The sequence below is a fragment of the Monodelphis domestica genome, chromosome X, assembly GCF_027887165.1.
Source record: "Monodelphis domestica isolate mMonDom1 chromosome X, mMonDom1.pri, whole genome shotgun sequence".
NCBI classification, from domain to species: domain Eukaryota; kingdom Metazoa; phylum Chordata; class Mammalia; order Didelphimorphia; family Didelphidae; genus Monodelphis; species Monodelphis domestica.
This window is the reverse complement of record NC_077235.1, coordinates 28,177,038-28,194,795: the sequence shown is the minus strand read 5'-3', so window position 1 is coordinate 28,194,795 and position 17,758 is coordinate 28,177,038. Positions and strand designations below refer to the sequence as shown.

Sequence of the window (17,758 nt, the reverse complement as noted above, 5' to 3'; positions counted from 1 at the left end):
TTTAGTCTTTCATTCAATTTGGTTTTGAATTTGACCTTTGCACTGATCAGTTGATCTAACCACATAATGAAATGAATCCAGAAATAACAAGCACATCAGTAGTCAATTATTCGTCTGACCTAAGTTAAGAGTTGATTTCTTTTTTTTTTTAAGTTACTTGAACTTGACTACACCCAGGGCTTTGGACAATCTTCCTAAAGAAGATGAGAATGCTGAATAACCTTTAATCACTTACCCTCTACATTATTTATTACCAAACCACATATTTCAGTGTGGCTTTCACCATAGTCCCTATTGTCAACCTTTTTCTTGATGTAACCAAACAGCAAACCGTGTGGAATTGGTTGGGAGGACAGAGTCAGTGTCTGAATTTGTTTGACTACTCATTTGGAGATGAGGATGGGAGTAGAGAGTGTTAAATTTAAATTAATACCCAGTATAACTCCAAGTATTATATTTTATAAGATTTATTAATAATCACTTGAAGTAGAAGAAATGAAAGAACAAAGTACAAAACTTAAGTAAAACCATGTGAGTAAAATTCTCCTGCCTGGCTTTCCTCCAACCTACACCAATCACGATCCTGGGAAAAGAAAGACGGAGGAGCTACACAAAACTTCTATCTTTCCTATGTTAGTACGTAACGTAGATATATAAATGGGATGCTGGGAAATAGAGTCCTGGGGAGCAAATTCTAATTACACAAGAGGAGAATTGAGATAGTGATCCCAAAAACAAAAAAATATTCATAGAGGCAGCATGGTGTGGCTCAATGGGTTAAGAGTGAGGCCTAGAGACAGGAGGTCTCAGACACTTCCTACCTGTGTGACCCTGGGCAAGTCACTTAAGTCCCATTGCCTAGCCCTTATCACTCTTCTACAGTGGAACCAATACAGTTTTAATTCTAAAATGAAAGATAAGGGTTTAAAAAAAGAAAGACAACCAATAATCATGTTAGTACTTGTAAAATGACCAAAAAAGCATATAGGACTCTTTGCACAGAACAAATTAATGTTTAGGAAAGATGTAATACTTGTTTAGGTACTTTGATGCCCGAGATTTTCTTAAGGCAATCTTGCAAACAGCTAACATTGCAAAAGTACCAATACTTTCCACATGTCTTTGCTCAACAAAAGTTGTCCTTGGGTGACTTCTAACATTGTGCTAATAACCCCAAATTTTCCAAGGCAACAAAATACAAGCTCTCCCAAGGTTCACTGGGTGGAAAGGCTTTCAGACCACTACATGAAGAAGTTTTGCTAACATGATGGAGAAACTTCTTAGCAAAGCCTTCTGGTGCTTGAGTACTAACATGACAATTTTCATAAAGAACTTAAGAGTTATGATTTCTTATTTAGAGAGATTTCATTAAATTCTGTCCTAGTCAATTATGAATATGGTTAATTTTCTTCATTAAGTTATTAAATAAAATTCCCAACAGGAAGGAGGGATTTTTGTTTTTAGTTTTTAAGTACTTTTCTAATTAAGTTGATGATGTTTTATAAAATTCTAGTCTTATAGACTTAAGACCTATATTCAGGTCAGATTGCAATAGCTTCTTTTTATAATTAAAAACTATTTTAAACTAATACCAAATGGGAATTTTCAGACAAAGAAAAAAGGACTGTACACAAATCTGTCATATCTTGTTTTTCTCTAGAAATTCACCATGTAACTTCCAAAGATTTCTTCTATAAGTCTTTCTGCCTCTTCCATTGTTCTCTTGTGTGTTCTTACAAATACTTTCTTAATTCAACCATTGGAAGTTAAGTAGCTAGAGAAAATAATGACTAGTTTTCATGACCATGCAAGCAAATCATGACTTACCTCATCTCCCATTTGTGGAACTAATGGGGAACGGCGCGGGATGGTGTCTAAAATCCATTGGGGTGCAAGCCACTCTTCACTGGGTTCACCTGTTACGGCAGGCAGTGCACTAGGTTTCTTAAATATAAAATTGAGACATCTATGGTCATAAATACAAAGACAATAATGGATATTGAATGTTAAACATTATCAGGTCTACAATGAAGCCCAACACATTTATTCTACTTTTTAATATTTTCCTTCTGGAACTTTAAATTAAAGCTTTGCTGACAATACTAAGCTTTCAGGTGCTACTCAAAATGAATCAAGAAGTATTAATTATTTTAAAATATATGCTGTATCTTTAATATAAATATCACTGTTCTATAACAATGCATGAAATCAAAGTCAATCCACAATATTTTAGATCATGTTAGATCTCAATCTATCTACTAGGCAATAAAATACTTAACTACAGTCTTTTAGATTCAAAGAAATAGAGAGATCACACCTTCTCACCAGGGAGAACTAAAAATAAGTAAAATTGTCACTGAAGAATACAAAAATCATTAAGAAATCTAAACATTAAAAGGAAAAGAATCATGTACCAAACATACCATTTACTTTTTCCTACCTTTCCACATAGAGGATAAAACTCTCTCTCTCAAGAGTACTAGAAAAAGGATTTGGTCTACTAAATATTTTATAATTCTTCATGACAATTGAAGACAACACTAAGAATAATAACTGCATTTTGAGATAGGAAGAAAACACTGTCTAAAACTAGTGATGTTATCACAAATTGAATTTTAAATATTTAGTCTTTCAGTATGAAAAACATATGAAAGACCAAATACTTAGGAATCTCTCTGCTGAGACAAACACAGGAACTATTTGAACACAACTACAAAACACTCTCCACACAACTAAAACTAAACTTGAACAATTGGAAAAACATTGATTGCTCCTGGGTAGGATGAGCTAACATAATAAAAATGATTATCCTACCCAAACTAATTTACTTATTTAGTGCCATACCCATTAAACTACCAAGAAAATTGTTTTTACTGAATTAGAAAAAACTATAAGAAAGTTCATTTGGAAGAATAAAAAATCAAGAATATCAAGGGAAATACTGAAAAAAAATGTGAAGGAAGTGGCCTTGCAGAACTAGATCTTAAACTATACTATAAAGCAGTGGTCATCAAAACAATATGGTACTGGCTAAGAGACAGAAAGGAGGATCAGTGGAATAGCCTTGGGGTAAATGACCTCAGCAAGACCAGTCTACAATAAACCCAAAGACCCCAGCTTTTGGGACAAAAATCCACTATTTGACAAAATTTGCTGGGAAAATTGGAAGACAGCGTGGGAGAGATCAGGCTTGGATCAATACCTCACATCCTACACCAAGATCAACTCAGAATGGGTGAATGACTTGAATATAAAAAAGGAAACTATAAGTAAATTAGGTGAACACAGAATAGTATACTTGTCAGATATTTGGGAAAGGAAAAATTTTAAGATGGAGCAAGAGTTAGAAAAAATTACAAAATATGTTGGAGGCGATGTGGCAAAATTAGGACATTAACGCATGGCTGGTGGACTTGTGAATTTATCCAGCCATTCTAGAGGGCAATTTGGAACTATACCCAAAGGGTGCTAAAAGACTATCTGCCCTTTGACCCAGCAATAGCACTGCTGGGTTTCTATCCAATAAAGATAATAAGGAAAAAGACTTGTACAAGAATATTCATAGCTGCTCTCTTTGTGGTGGCCAAAAATTGGAAAATGAGGGGATGCCCTTCAATTGGGGACCGGCTAAACAAATTGTGGTATATGTTGGTGATGGAATACTATTGTGCTCAAAGGAATAATGAACTGGAGGGACTCCATTTGATATATAATGAGCTCCAGGAATGGATGCAGAGTGAGAGGAGCAGAACCAGGAGAACATTATACACAGAGACTGATACACTGTGGTATAATCGAACATAATGGACTTCTCTACGAGTAGCAATGCAATGATACAGGACAGTTCTTAAGGATTTATGAGAAAGATGCTATTCACATTCAGAGGAAGATCTGTGGGAGTAGAAACACAAAAGAAAAACAATTGTTTGATCACATTGGTCAATGGGGATATGATTGGGGTTATAAACCCTAATTGATCACCCTAGTGCAAATATCAATAATATGGAAATAGGTTTTGACCAATGACACATGTAAAACCCAGTGGAACTGCACTTTGGCTATGGGAGAGGGTTGGGAGGAGGGGAGGAAAAGAACATGATTTTTGTAATCCTGGAAAAATACTCTTAAATTAATCAATTAAATAAAAAAAAAATTTTAAAGCTAAAAAAATATGAAAGTCCAAAACAAATTCAGTCCTCAAATTACAGACCTTTTTTCTTGTCTGTTTTGGTTTATTTTTCTTTTCTTCCAGTGATTTAGTATCCTTCAAATTCTCTTCCTCAGAGCTGATACATATTTTCCGTGTTGTCTGTCTGGTTTGTCTTTTTGGAGGCTGTAGATTAATTCCGGCATCTGCTGTCCAATCGGAATAATCACTGGATGAATCACTAAATAAAGCAAACATACAAAAATTTTAGTAATGAAAAGCAACTGTCTGCTTCACATTTAAATGTGATATGTTCATTTAAAAAATGTCTACACAATAGGCATTTGTGTCAGCATAAAGAGAAAAATTATTATTGAATTACTGAATTTAAGGTGAGATGCTTTTCTGATTAAAAAGAAAAGATGACAACTAAGAGGATCCACATAGCAGTGTGATCAGTCGCTGAAATCAATTCAGATCAGACTTTCTAAATAAATAGATTCTTATTATTACCAAGGTGTCTGTTGAGACTGAATTAATTCATGTAATTCTGTGCAATGGTGAGCCACAGGCTATTTTAATTTGTATTTTAGCAGATTCATGAAACTTTCAGGACTTTATCCGCAACAAAATTTAATAAGAATTTGGATAAACATAGTACCTGGAAGAGCTTTCCATTTGCCACTCAGCTACAACATCATCTCCAGATGCTTCACTAGTGCCTCCAGTTTCCTCCTCCTGCAACCAAAAAGAAATCAAGCCTTCAGTGTCTCTCCAAGGGTAGCATGGTCAGTTCTGCTGTAATCCGTGTTTTGAAAACTCCAATTTGTTCCAATGTGACTGATATATTAGGGAACATTTGGAGTGTAATGCAGTTTCATTTGCTTATGTGGGATTTTGTTCATGAGAAACACTGAGAACATAGAAAACTTCACCACTTCACAATCATTCCCAAGCTGCAACCCTAAAGATGCCCAGTCATAAGTTAAGTGTCTTTTTCAATGTTAAGTACCACATTTACTGGGTTACTTGATTGATCCAATGATTGGAGATTCTTCAACTGGTGTCTAATATTTTATATAATATTTTAATAAATTACTAGGCTTTGTTGGACTCTGAGAACACATTCTTAGAGCAGTTTTTCAAAAGTCAAGTTTGCATATGCTGAGATATGCTCTTATAACTTCTCACATTAGAACTGAAAAGTCATTTCTACCAGGGTGGAATACTGCTTAGTTCACCTCAAAGTCTGGAAAAAATTGATTAAGTGTCCCATTAATTAGGTTGTTCTTATAGTATTGGAATAGTTACTTGATCAATTCTTATAGTGCAATGTTATCTTTAAACTCTTTGTTCGTACTTCCACTGAAAAGTCTAATGGGATAGGAAGTCGTCTCTGTATTATTTAGATAATATTTGGAGGTGATTACAGAATGTGGTCTCAGGACATCATCTTAATATCTTTTTAGAGGGAGACAAATGACCAAGATTTGGAGATAATCATGATCACAGGAAGCTCTGTCTATTTGATATTTCTCTAAAGATTTTAAATCTGGCATTCCCAAGTTGGTCACTTTCGCATTTGCAATAAGGGCAATCTGGTCATGGTAGGAAAGTCTGGAGTGCAGCTTGGGAGAATGAAACAGCGGAATGGAAGGTTGGTTCACACTCCTCCCCCGTCAGTCAAGGCCTCCTGAAACCCCCAGAAGCTGTAGATTTTGCCAGCTAGGGCTCTGTGGGAATCATAGAGGGCAGGCTGAGTATTTCTTAACTATTTTTATTAGATTTCTATCCTTTTTTAATGCTACTGACCAAATTTCTGAGTGTTGTTCCTCCACCCCCTATTTCCCTGTTTTTTATTTCTTAATTTTGCATAGCTTGGTAATTTAGGTGAACACACATTGGGTGACAGCAGAAATGACTGGTACAACACAACACTAAACAAATTGTGTTCAAGGAAAATCACATGACATTCTAATGAAATACTTGTAGGATTTCTTCTATGCATCTTTGTGACTGGATTTAGTATATGCCTACAATTAAGCACAAGTTATAATTTCAAAACCAATAGGCAAATGATGCCATTTTCAACCCCAAGTATAACTCAAGCCCAAGCCCACATATACCACTTCCTAAATTCAAACTTCATTATTTTCACAATATTTGTGTCGATCATACTAAATGAAACACGTTAAATGTCAAGACTTCCCAAGCCAGGGGAGGAAAATCTTGTAAACTGAGGGAATCACAGAATATAAAGTAGAGAATATAGCATTTTAAAACAGCAATTCAAAATAAGGTGAACTCTATTAGAACTTCAGAAGCCTGAGAAATCTTATAGTGGAATGGTAGGTAGACTATAGGTGTAGCATGAAATGCTGTCAGACATGGCTGGCATTATGGTTGACTTTGCAAGGTTGTCTTTTGTTACGAAGTAATGTCTGGGGAAGAGAGAGGAAGTGAGGCTTGGGGAAGTGACCATGAAAAGAGAAAAAGCATCAACAAAACATTAAAAAAGAATTAAGTATCACTGTGATTAAAAAAAACCCCAAAGTTAAAGCATAGGAGAAAAGAAATGGGAAAAATCAGGCAAAGGAGGAAGAGAAGAAAACTGTCAAGGTGTTTTGCTATTCCCATATATTTTCCAATGGTGTTGATAACTTGCTTTTTGAAAGAACTAGCCATTCACATCCTTTGACTGTTCAGGATCTTCTACTACCATATTTGTACCTAAGCATCCTGGGTATCAGACCTTCATTGGAAACATTTTCTGCAAAGATTATATTTCCCAGCTCCCCGTAACCCTTCTAATTGCATGAATGCTATATGTAAAAAACTTTAGCATTTTATGAAACAAACTGTACATTTCCTCTTTTGTGAACCTCACTATCCTTTGCCTGGTCAGGAACTCTTCTTCTATCCATAGTTGTTAAGGTATCGCCTTCGCTCCTCCTCTAACATGCTTATGATAAGGCTCTGGTCCTATTACAAAAAACTGTTTGGGTAGTTAAGGATCTACCAGACAAACAAAAATGCAAAGAAGAGAAAACATGCATACTGTATAGATTTTACATGTCATAAATTATTAACACCATATGCATTTCAGTTCCTTCCTCTAATCAAATAAGAATATCGTCATAAATGACACAAATAAATAATCAACTACATAACAGTCTGATAATAAAACAATGTGATGGAATAGCATTAACGTGAAAGCTCTATTCTATAACTCGGCCTCTCCAGAAACTTAAAAGGCACAACATCATAGAATCAGTCATGGAAAGAACCCCCAAAAGGCCACAATGTCCAAAAAATATTTGTACCACAGCCAAAAGGTGGGTTTTACTTTGGTATACATATAGTTCTAATTATCAGGCAGTTCTCCCTTACATTGAGCTCCAATCTGCCTCCTACCCACTGCTCTTCAATGATCAAGTTGAATCAGTTTAAGCCCTCTTTTAATCTCCTCAAATATTTAACTATGTCTATTAGAATATTCTATCATCCAAATTCTCTTCCCAGGTTAACCATCTCCAGTTTCCTCAGCGTGTCCTCCTATTCATGGTTTCTCATCATCTAGGTAGCAGCCCTCCTTTTAATGATCTCTATCTTAAGGTCCTTCTTACCAAAGCTGTAACCAAGAATTCTTAGACTTGAGGTATCACAAACCACACTAACAGCCAGAGGTAAGAAGAGGCTTCTGGGGTGACCTTTATCTGACAGGCCCTCAAAAGCAAAGTGGCTTATCCACTTATCCACTAAGACTTAGTAGGCAGCAGAACCAAAATTATTGGATTCAATGGTTTTTATACTGCTATCTCATTGAAGTCCAACTTCTTTCACAAGTAGCAGTCATATACTGTGTGCTTAAGAGCCTTTTGTCCCATCTGCATTTACAGAGTAGTTATCTTCAGGTGAATATCCTTTCTCTGACTAAAGAGATTCCATTCCCCACTTAAATTTTCCCATTTTCAATCTTGTCCTTCTGCCAATCACCCTGGGCTCTAAGTCACAGAAAAATTTAGAGAAGCTGGAGTGGGGCAACAAAGGAGGGAGGAAAAGTCACCGGAATAAGGAGGCATAAAACCCAGGAAAGGCAATGCCTCTTTTATCACCTTTGCCTTGTCCCCACAAAGGGACCCTCTCCTCTCCACTTGGACTTATCGTGGTTAGAGAACAGGGGTCACTTTTAAGAATACTTCATGTCCCCCAGATGTCACACTTCCTCGATTGTTTCAAGGTATGTGCTTCATCAATACTCTCTTGTGTTTAGCTGTAAGCCAGGCCAGAACTTGAATCCCATCAAACTTGAAGAACCAAAAAAGAAAAATCCAAGTTCATTATTTAGGGATTCTCTAGTTCTACCTAACCATGGTTCTACTACCAGGCCCTACAACCTCTTGTTTCCTTACAGCAATAATAAAAGCTTTTCAAGATCCTTACTCTGGAGCTTTATTATCAGAGCTTTCTTTTCTAAGTGGCTATTGACCATCCTTTTCCCTTATGGGAGTTGTTAAGAAATGACCAGTAATTCCATTAATACAGGGAATTCACTTAAATTAGTAGTGTTATTGAGGACAGAGAAATCACTCTTGCCCAGAATCACAAAGGTAACACTTAACATCTTACTAATAGTAGAGTCTAGGATCTTACCAGTAACTAAAAGTCAATCTATTAGTTCTATAATTTGAAAACTTTACAATCTTACCTGTTTGGAAAATCAGCCCTTCGATACCTCTCAACTTCTCCATGATCATAGCTGTGCTGCTCAGTAATGGTATCCCCCAGTTCTTTCAGTATGTTGGGAGGTACTTTGTACGGTGTCTGGTGGCTTAGTCATAGTCCAACTGAACTCATCAGGTACTTCTGTCATTTTCTTATATAATCTTTGGTTTCAACTCCCTATTAATCATTTTGGTTCTGTTTTCTCCATTCTAGACTTTGAGAATCATTTGATCGAATACCTCATATGAAGTGATTTGGCCTAAGGCCAAAAAGTTCTTAGATGGAGGTGAAACAAGAACCCAGGCCTCAAAATCTTTCTCTCTCTCTCTCTCAATCTCTCTCTCTCTCTCAATCTCTCTCTCTCTCTCAGTCTCTCTCTCTCTCTCTCTTTCTCTCTCTCTCTCTCTCTCTCTCTCTCTCTCCCATTCTCCCTCCCTTCCCGCACCCTCACCCCTGTGGTGGTATGACTGCTTTCTCTTTTTATTTCAAACAATCGAGAAATATTTATTAAACTTCTAATGTGTTGGCCGTTGTTTTAGACCCTCCCTGGGGACATAAAGACAAAAAAAGAAATAGTGCCAGTCCTCAAAGAAATACAATAAAAGGGAATTTGGGAGTGAAGGTGATAGCAAGATTGGGAGGGTAGGAAGTGGTGGACCAATCAGGTCAGGTAACAGGTAGCATAGCATCTGAGCGGAGTTCTGAAGGAAATCATGGATCCCAAGCAGCAGAGGCAAGAAGGAAGTACATTCTGGGAATGGGGATAATTAGCACAATTGTAAGGAGGCATGAGATGGCGCATGCATGGATTTGCAGTCAGGCGGCCAGCATGGGAAGACTGCAAAGAACGCAAAAGGGAGAGTAATATAAAAATAAGGCCAGAAAGGGAGGTTGAGGTCAGCCTAGGGTGGACTTTGAATACCAAACAAAGGAATTTATTTTTGGATCCTCTGGAATTTCCTGAGTAAGTAAATGACATGATCAAACTTGATCATTTCAGCAATTGTGTAGAGAATGGTGTGGAGAAGGGGAGAGACATGAATCAGGGAGAACGATTAGGTTAACAATACACCAAGGTCTCAGCCAAAGCTGTAACCTATCAAATGTCACAGTGTAGAAAAAATTGCTTTGGGTGGGGGGGGTGAGGCAGAAAATGACAAAGAAATAGGAAATAAATGGCTCTCAAGATGTAAACAGTTTGAAAACATGTAAATTTAATAAACATATCAATTAGAATAAGAACCGTGGATGTCTAACCTCTGAGGAGCTTTCAGATTCTTCCTGGGCAACTGCATTATGAGTTGGTACTTGTGGATTATGCTCTATTGTGGAGCGAGTTTGGTAAGCATGTTGGCGCTTCCTCTGTGTTCTTCGTAAAGAACGTCCACTACCAGGTTGAAAATCACTCTTTAGATTAAAGTAGAGAGAGGATGAGAAGATGTACATTTCATCAGTTATTTCAAGGGTATATCCACAAACCCAAACAACTAGAGAATGAAAACAAATTCTATATGAACATACAAAACAAAGGAGAATGCTTTAGATGAATTTAGGAAGCTGGAGCATAATTGGTAATTTTAATCTAGAAGCTTTCTTCTGTGTAGAGTCTCATGATCAAATTAAAGGGAGACCAGAAGATATGATTATAAGCATTTATTTTGCTGACTAAGCATGAGAAATGACTAAACCAAGACTGGAGACTTCAACATTTTCAAAGAAAAGTAACTTTTAAAGGAAAGCAGGCGTTTTTAGTTATCCAAAAAATTTCAGTGGTTCCAATTAAAAAGCAGTAGATATATATATATATGCGCACCAAATAAACCTAAAATGATCTTTCATGTAAAATACCATTCTGTAATTTTCATAATCAACAAAGGAATAATAAAGACTACATTACAGTTAATTCTAAATTACATATGCAAATGGAGGGAAGATGGTTTGAAATTATGGACAATCAGAAACCATTCGTCATCATTCAGCTTTGGGTTGTGGCCTAAGCTATACATTAAGATGCCAATTTACTGGGGGTCCATTGCTGAACACCAACAAGGTTGGACTAATACTGACCATTCTATTCCCAAAGGAAGTATGCAAGAGACACATATCTATGGGTGATCAAGAATAAAGAATGAAAGGTTGAACATATATACATTTATAGGATCATATATCAAAAATCCAGGGCTAAAAGAGATCTCAAAAGCCATCAATAAGCCATCTCAGTCCAAAATATTCATTTTACACTGGACAAAGCTGGGGTCCCGGGGACATTTAGGCAACATGTCCACTGTTGAATAGTGATTGAATATAAAACTGGGATCTTTTTAATCCAAAGACAATACTTTTTAATACTCAGTCATGGAAGTACTATGAAAATTTATGCTACTTTCAACTCTAAATGACCATTTTTCAAAAATAAGTTTAAAAGACTTGTAAATTGGTAACAAGGGAAAATTTGAAGTGCATTTGTTGTTAAGGAAATAGTTGACATTATTCCTATATTCAAAAATAATTTCCCATTTCCAAAGTGAACCAAAAAAAATATTTCTAGAATGTATCTCTCTTTTTTAGGTCATTCTTTCCTTTAACAATCTGGATTAGATAAGCAAAAGAGATGAACTGAGAGCAGCACATAAATTTGCCATAAAATAATTCAACAACACATAATTCTATCTCAATAAAAATTCAGTACCAAATGAAGGCTTTAAAATAATAACCTAAACAAACAAAAATAATGAATATTCAAGCATTAAAATGATCTAGGGATATGTGGGAGTAGAATGATTTTTTTGGAAAGTTACCTAAAATGGTTTTAATTGATTCGCCAAAAGACCTCCTAGCAATTATAAGTCCATTATGGACTCAATATGTCTACTTCTTTTTCCACTCTAGTTATTCTAAGGTCTTCCTTCAGGCTAGCCAACTTTCAAAAGCTTCTGGCTCTTTGTCAGCTGCCCATTCATACAAGTACAGCTTATTAGTTCCCAATAATACTACAAAAGGGCTTGTATGTACTGAGGAAGGACTCACAATTTAAGGATTACCAATGACTACAACAATCACTGCTTAAAAAAAAACAAAACCTTACCTTCTTTCTTAGTATCAAGTCTAAGACAGAAGGGCAAGAGCTAGTCAAAGAAGGTTAAGTGACTTGCCTGGGTTCATATAGCTAGTGTCTGAGGTCAAATTTGAACCGAGGTCCTCCTGATTCCAAGCCTGGTCCTCTTTCTACTATGCTACTTATCTTCTCCTACACTCACCTTTGAATAAAATAGCCTTTACCACTCTTCTGCCTTGGAACCAATGATTCTAAGATGGAAGGTAAGGATTAAAAAAATGTAAACAAGATCACTGGGCTTGATGCTGGTAAGATATGGCAAACTGGTAGGAATGAATAATTTGAGGAATATGATCAAAAAATGAGAGCATGACTATACACTGAAACTGGATAACCGGGGCCAAGTAAAAAGAATTGTGAACACTGTCTTCTAACTAGAAGAGAACTATTATGGTACAAATAACCCTATGCCTCACATCTCTTAGGCGTTTGCACCTCCAAAAGCCCAATGTACAAATAGCTTGTCTCAAGCAATGATTATTTGCAAATAAAATTAATACTACAACCATTATCCCACAAATACTTACCCTTTGGATGGCATGAGATGGCTTCCTTTTCTTCTCAAAACTATAAAGATTAATTTCTATGTCACCTTTTGCAGTCCGCAACTCTTCTTGTACCCTAATGAAAACAAGGCAAAAGTCAAAATGAACTCACAAAAATGCATGTTCATAAGGCAGAAGGGTTAAAAGATAGAAGCAATCATTGAATGGCTCTGGGAAGAGACACACTATTAAGTGGTAAGCATAGCTGTAACCAAAGGCAGCTGTTGCTTAGTGATTAGAACAATGGACCTGGAGTCAAGAAGGGTGAGTTCACAACCAGCCTCAGACACTTCCTCGCTGTATAAGCTTGGACAAGTCACTTAACCTCTATATGCCTAGGAGGCAGCTAAGTGGATCGGTGGATAGAAGAGGATAGAGGAGAGATGATGAAACGCATTCTCTCTCATCTTAGTAGAGAAGAATTGAGTTATGAATGCAGAATGTTACATATGGCTTTAGGAAATCATATCAGGACGTGGTTGTGGTATATAAGCCTGATCCACAGGAAGGACTAAGGGACTGAGAAAGGGAATAAGATAAAGGTGAAATCAGTGCTCTATTCACATGGTCAAAGATTCAAATGATTAATCACTCATTCCCCAAGTCCTCATCTCTCCATTTTACCAGTTCCACATATACATATACTATTGCTTGTGTCCAATTTACTTGCAATTAATACCTCTATGAAAGAAATATTAAGAGGCGTGGTAAATAATTGGTCATAATGGCATTTGGGGATTATCTGTATACTGTTTCTTGGGCTAGACTTGTCATATACCTAGGCTTCACTTTCTAGCAAAGTATTCGATCAAAGAATAATTAAGTGGAATGGTATATATAAAGACTTATGATTAATGAAATGTTAATAGATTCTTCATGTGACAGTGTAATTTGGGATTGATAGCTAACTAAAAAAAGTGAACTCAGAGCAAAGTATGAGATGATCCCAACTGCTAACTTACCGACTAATACCGGGATTTAGTTCATTGACCACCACTCTTCGGCTCCACATGAAATCTCTCTGGATGGCCATTTGACTTCGAGAGGAACTATGAGCCTGGCTACTGGGTCGGAATCCACTAGCTGAAGGAGCCAGATCCATATTTGGACTTCGCAGAACTGGAAAACAAGCAAATATAACATTTTCCCTAAAAAGTTCCCAACACATTTTCAAAGAGAACTGAAAATGAAATGCAGAGTCCTAAAATGGTTTTGATGATGACACTGATATCTATCTATAATGCGATATCTAAGAATATGGGGGGAAAGGGCAATGCATAACCAGTAGCATAAAGATGAATAACAAAGTAATGAAGAGGAATTCAATTTTCTCCATGTTTTAAAATTGAATAGGTATACAGCCGTACTAGCCAAGTGAAAATCTCTACTCCATATAAATTATGATTGATTGAAATTAGATATTATTTAGAGCAATGATCCTTGTCACTCTTCAGTGACTTTTTTCAGCAGTGAATTTTTTCATTAGATAAATAACTCTCTGAAACTCTAACCAATAAAAGGGAGGCATAGTAAGTTGGATTTTGAATCAAAGGAGCTAGATGCAAATGCCAGCTCTGCCACTTACTACTATGTGACTTCAGGCAAAACATTTGTTAGTGATCCCCACTGTAGGTTTCAGTTTCTTTCCCTGTAAAATGGGGGGATCAGACTAAATGACTTTAAAGGTTTTTAACACCTCTCTAAATCTATGATTCTAAGTTTCAGAGAGTCATCAGGCATTCCTCCATGGCGTCTAGTTAGAAAATAAGAAAGAAGAACTAACTGTGGACAAAGATGATGGCCCTTTGAGATCTTCTACTACCATTTAACAATATAATCAAGAACATGTTTCAAAGGTAAGAACTAGAATATTAATGGGGTACTAAATCAAGGGTCTGATTGAAATTTTATAAAAAGAATCACACATTACTAATCTTGATCTAGATTTAGGAAATATACCTGGGTTTATATGGCTCCAAATGATCTAAAATAATGACTCATTTCTATGTCATTTGTAAGAGATGCATGTACACTTAATTCAAATCAAGACATGGGCCTAATACAATATGACTTGCTTCAATCTAAATTATATTCATTTGTTTTCTGGCCACAAGAGACCAGATTACCTAAAAGATGCATCCTCATTAAGTCAGCACAGCAAAAAATTAACCCTTCAAAAATTGCCAGACAAGAAGTACAACTTCAAAAAACAGATTTTTTTGCTACTTATTTCACACATCAGATATATGGAAGTACTAATATGAATATAATACTCATACCTTAAATTCATGTCACATATTTTAGGGAAAAGACATAACACATAACATCTACAGAAGAGCTATTATGCTACTTTCAACCATTATAAAGGAGTGAATTTTCATTCAAAGGAGTGAATTTGGTCCAAAGACAGAAGAGAAGTAAGGGCTAGGCAATGGGGGTCAAGTGACTTGCCCAGGGTCACACAGCTGGGAAGTGTCTGAGGCCACATTTGAACCCAGGACCTCCCATCTCTAGGCCTGGCTCTCAATCCACTGAACTACCCAGCTGCCCCCGTTTTTTTTTTGTTTTTTTTTTAGACCCTTACAGTCAACTGAGCAGTGGACTGTACATTTCGCCAAAAGCATGTTATATGTTCTTTAATATTCGACTTTTGTAAATGTGGCTCGAAATACAAAAGTTGAAAAAAAAATGTACCTTAAAACACGGGAAAGAGAATGAAGAATCCACTACAGTGTAATCTGTTGACGTGAGACAAACACGGAATGGAAATTTTTAAAGCCCTGGAAATTAAGGTTGAGGGGCATCTGGGTGGTTCAGTAGATAAGAGAGCAAGGCCTGGAGTCAGAAGAACCTGGGTTCAAATATTCCTCAGACACTTACTAGCTGTGTGACCCTGGGGAAAGTCACTTAACACTGTTTGCCTAGCCCTTATCCTTCTGTCTTAAAAATTGTTAACAAGCTAGAAAGTATTTTAGAAAATAAATGCTGTAAAAAAATTCTTCTGAAGCCACTTTAAATATTTTATGCCCCCCTTTTAGTTAGTAAACATTTATTAAATGTGGCAAGCAGTCTAAGTGCTGGGGATACAAATAAGATACAAATGCTCAAGGAGTTTACAATCTAATAAGAAATTTAAGTTTTCTTGTGCATGTTAAAAAAGGTCAAACTACTGTGCTACTACATACATTATAAAACCAATACATACAACATACTATATACATTACAAAAGTAGTAAGAATTTAGAAATATTTAGAATTTACAAATGTCCTCCATCACAATTGGTCCCATGCAAATTAAATGGCTAAAAGTATAAAAATTCAACATTAAAACTATAAATACATACCTCCATTAAGAGAATATGGTCTATGAATAAATGAATTTCCTTCTTCATTAAACAGTCTTAAGTCCTGCTCTCTCTGCAGTTCCCTGATCATTCCATCAAGAACATGTCCATCTTGATCTATGGTTTGTTGACCAATCACTTGTTCTATCACTTCACCATCACCTTAATTAGACCCCCCCCCAAAAACCCCCACAAAACACCATCAAAATAAGCATTCAACGAAATCATTTATTAAGCCACTAAAAAGATGTAGGCAATATGTTATGTGTTAAAGACACAAATACCAAAAAAAGGGAAACAGTTTCTATACCCAAGAAGCTACATTCTAGCCATTATCGTAAATAAAATAAAACACTTTAAAAACCCAGATTAGTTCAAGATGCCATATGTGAATTCCTGTTTGGGTGACTTATCAAAAACCATGAAGTACTTAGCAAGAACTCAATAAATAGTTTACCCAAAATGTAATAAATCAAACCCATATTTGCGAAATTTTAAAAAATACAGTTGAAAAGATGCAACCGATTAGAAAAGATCTCAAATAAGCAAATGTGATATATTATCTTCATTCTCTTATCCTATAGAATATTCCACTGATTGAGTAGTGAGGAACATATTTTCAAAATTGCCTCTGAGCAAATGACAGAGTAAATAAAGGGAAAATGAAGCCTCTTCTTAAAGAAACTCTGATCATTTGAAATTTAGATTATTTTGTACCTTAGTTTATGACTGTCTTTGAAAGACATGATTAAGTTCATTTGAATATTTCCTTTTCATACAGTAGTCTATAACAACCAGCAGAAAGAAATTCTGTTTTTAGGAATGAACAGAGACAAGGATATGGGGATAGTAAACGGTGTGGACTTCTTTTCTCTCCCAAATTACATGGCTGTCTCTCACCTTAAAAAACTAGAAAAATCCTTCAACACCAGTCTCAGTTTCAAGCTTCAAAGGACAGACAAATAGCCATTTCTGGACTGAGGACTAGGAATTCCTTTTCTCCACTTAAAACTTACAGACCAATTTCCAATCAGGTGGTAGACAGGATAGAGTGCGGAACCAAGATGTCTTAGGTTCAAGTGGGGCCTCAGAAGCTCACTAGTGGTCTGACTCTGGGAAAGTTATTAAAGCCCTGTCTATCTTGGTTGCCGCACCTGGAATATGGAGATAATGGCACCTACCTCCCAGAGTTGTTGTGAGGATCAAATGAGATAGTATCTGTAAAACACTTCTTGCAAACTTTAGAGTGCTATGTGAATGCTACCTTTTTCATATTGGTAATAAGAGTTTGGTTAAAGGAAAGTTTAAAAACCACAAAATACTACAAGAGCTTTGCTAGAGACGGTATTTTGAACATTTGGAAGTGAATGCTGCAGAGAACAGCCCTAGTCTATGGTCAATGTTCTTAGATAAGAAAGTCATTATATTTGCTATACTTTTGGGAAAGGATGTTTGTGTTGTTGCTTCCACTCCCATGCCCCAGGTTCCACTGCCAAGGTAAAGCACAGCACTAATGTAGCACAGGAAGATCAGTAACAAATGATCACTGGCAGGGAATCATGAGTTTTGAACAGGTTATAAAGATAATAATTTCTAATACAAATTTTGGTGTTACCATACCGTTCGCAACATATCCCAGTTGTGGTATGAGTTGCTGATCCTTACAATGTTCCCGTCCTGGTACCAGCCTTTGGAAGTGTGTAGGATGAGGATTGCCATCCACATCCACCAAGAATGGGGGAGGCATCAAATGAGGGGCTTGTTGAGTCTGTTCATCTAGTACATAGTTGTTAGCATCCCGAATAAGGGGTCGATAATCAGTATGGAAAAACATCTGATCTGGAATCTTGATAAGAGATAACAAAACAATTAACATAGAACTA

The 17,758-nt window shown here is 36.2% G+C and overlaps 1 protein-coding gene across 6 annotated transcripts in view; it reads right to left on the bottom strand.

Annotated features, from left to right (window-relative positions):
• The window catches only part of BRWD3 (bromodomain and WD repeat domain containing 3), a 129,189-nt gene that overhangs the window by 44,378 nt on the left and 67,053 nt on the right, over positions 1-17,758 (bottom strand). For all 6 annotated transcript variants that reach the window (XR_008914623.1, XM_056809203.1, XM_056809204.1 and 3 more), the window contains exons 17-24: positions 17,496-17,721; positions 15,876-16,037; positions 13,495-13,651; positions 12,515-12,608; positions 10,130-10,279; positions 4,809-4,885; positions 4,211-4,388; positions 1,828-1,944 (exon numbers count right to left, since the gene is read on the bottom strand). Coding sequence is in view for 5 of the 6 variants with exons in the window: in XM_056809203.1 (XP_056665181.1) it covers positions 1,828-1,944; positions 4,211-4,388; positions 4,809-4,885; positions 10,130-10,279; positions 12,515-12,608; positions 13,495-13,651; positions 15,876-16,037; positions 17,496-17,721 (1,161 nt within the window). In the remaining variant the exon portion in view is untranslated. The remainder of the gene's footprint in view (positions 1-1,827; positions 1,945-4,210; positions 4,389-4,808; positions 4,886-10,129; positions 10,280-12,514; positions 12,609-13,494; positions 13,652-15,875; positions 16,038-17,495; positions 17,722-17,758) is intronic.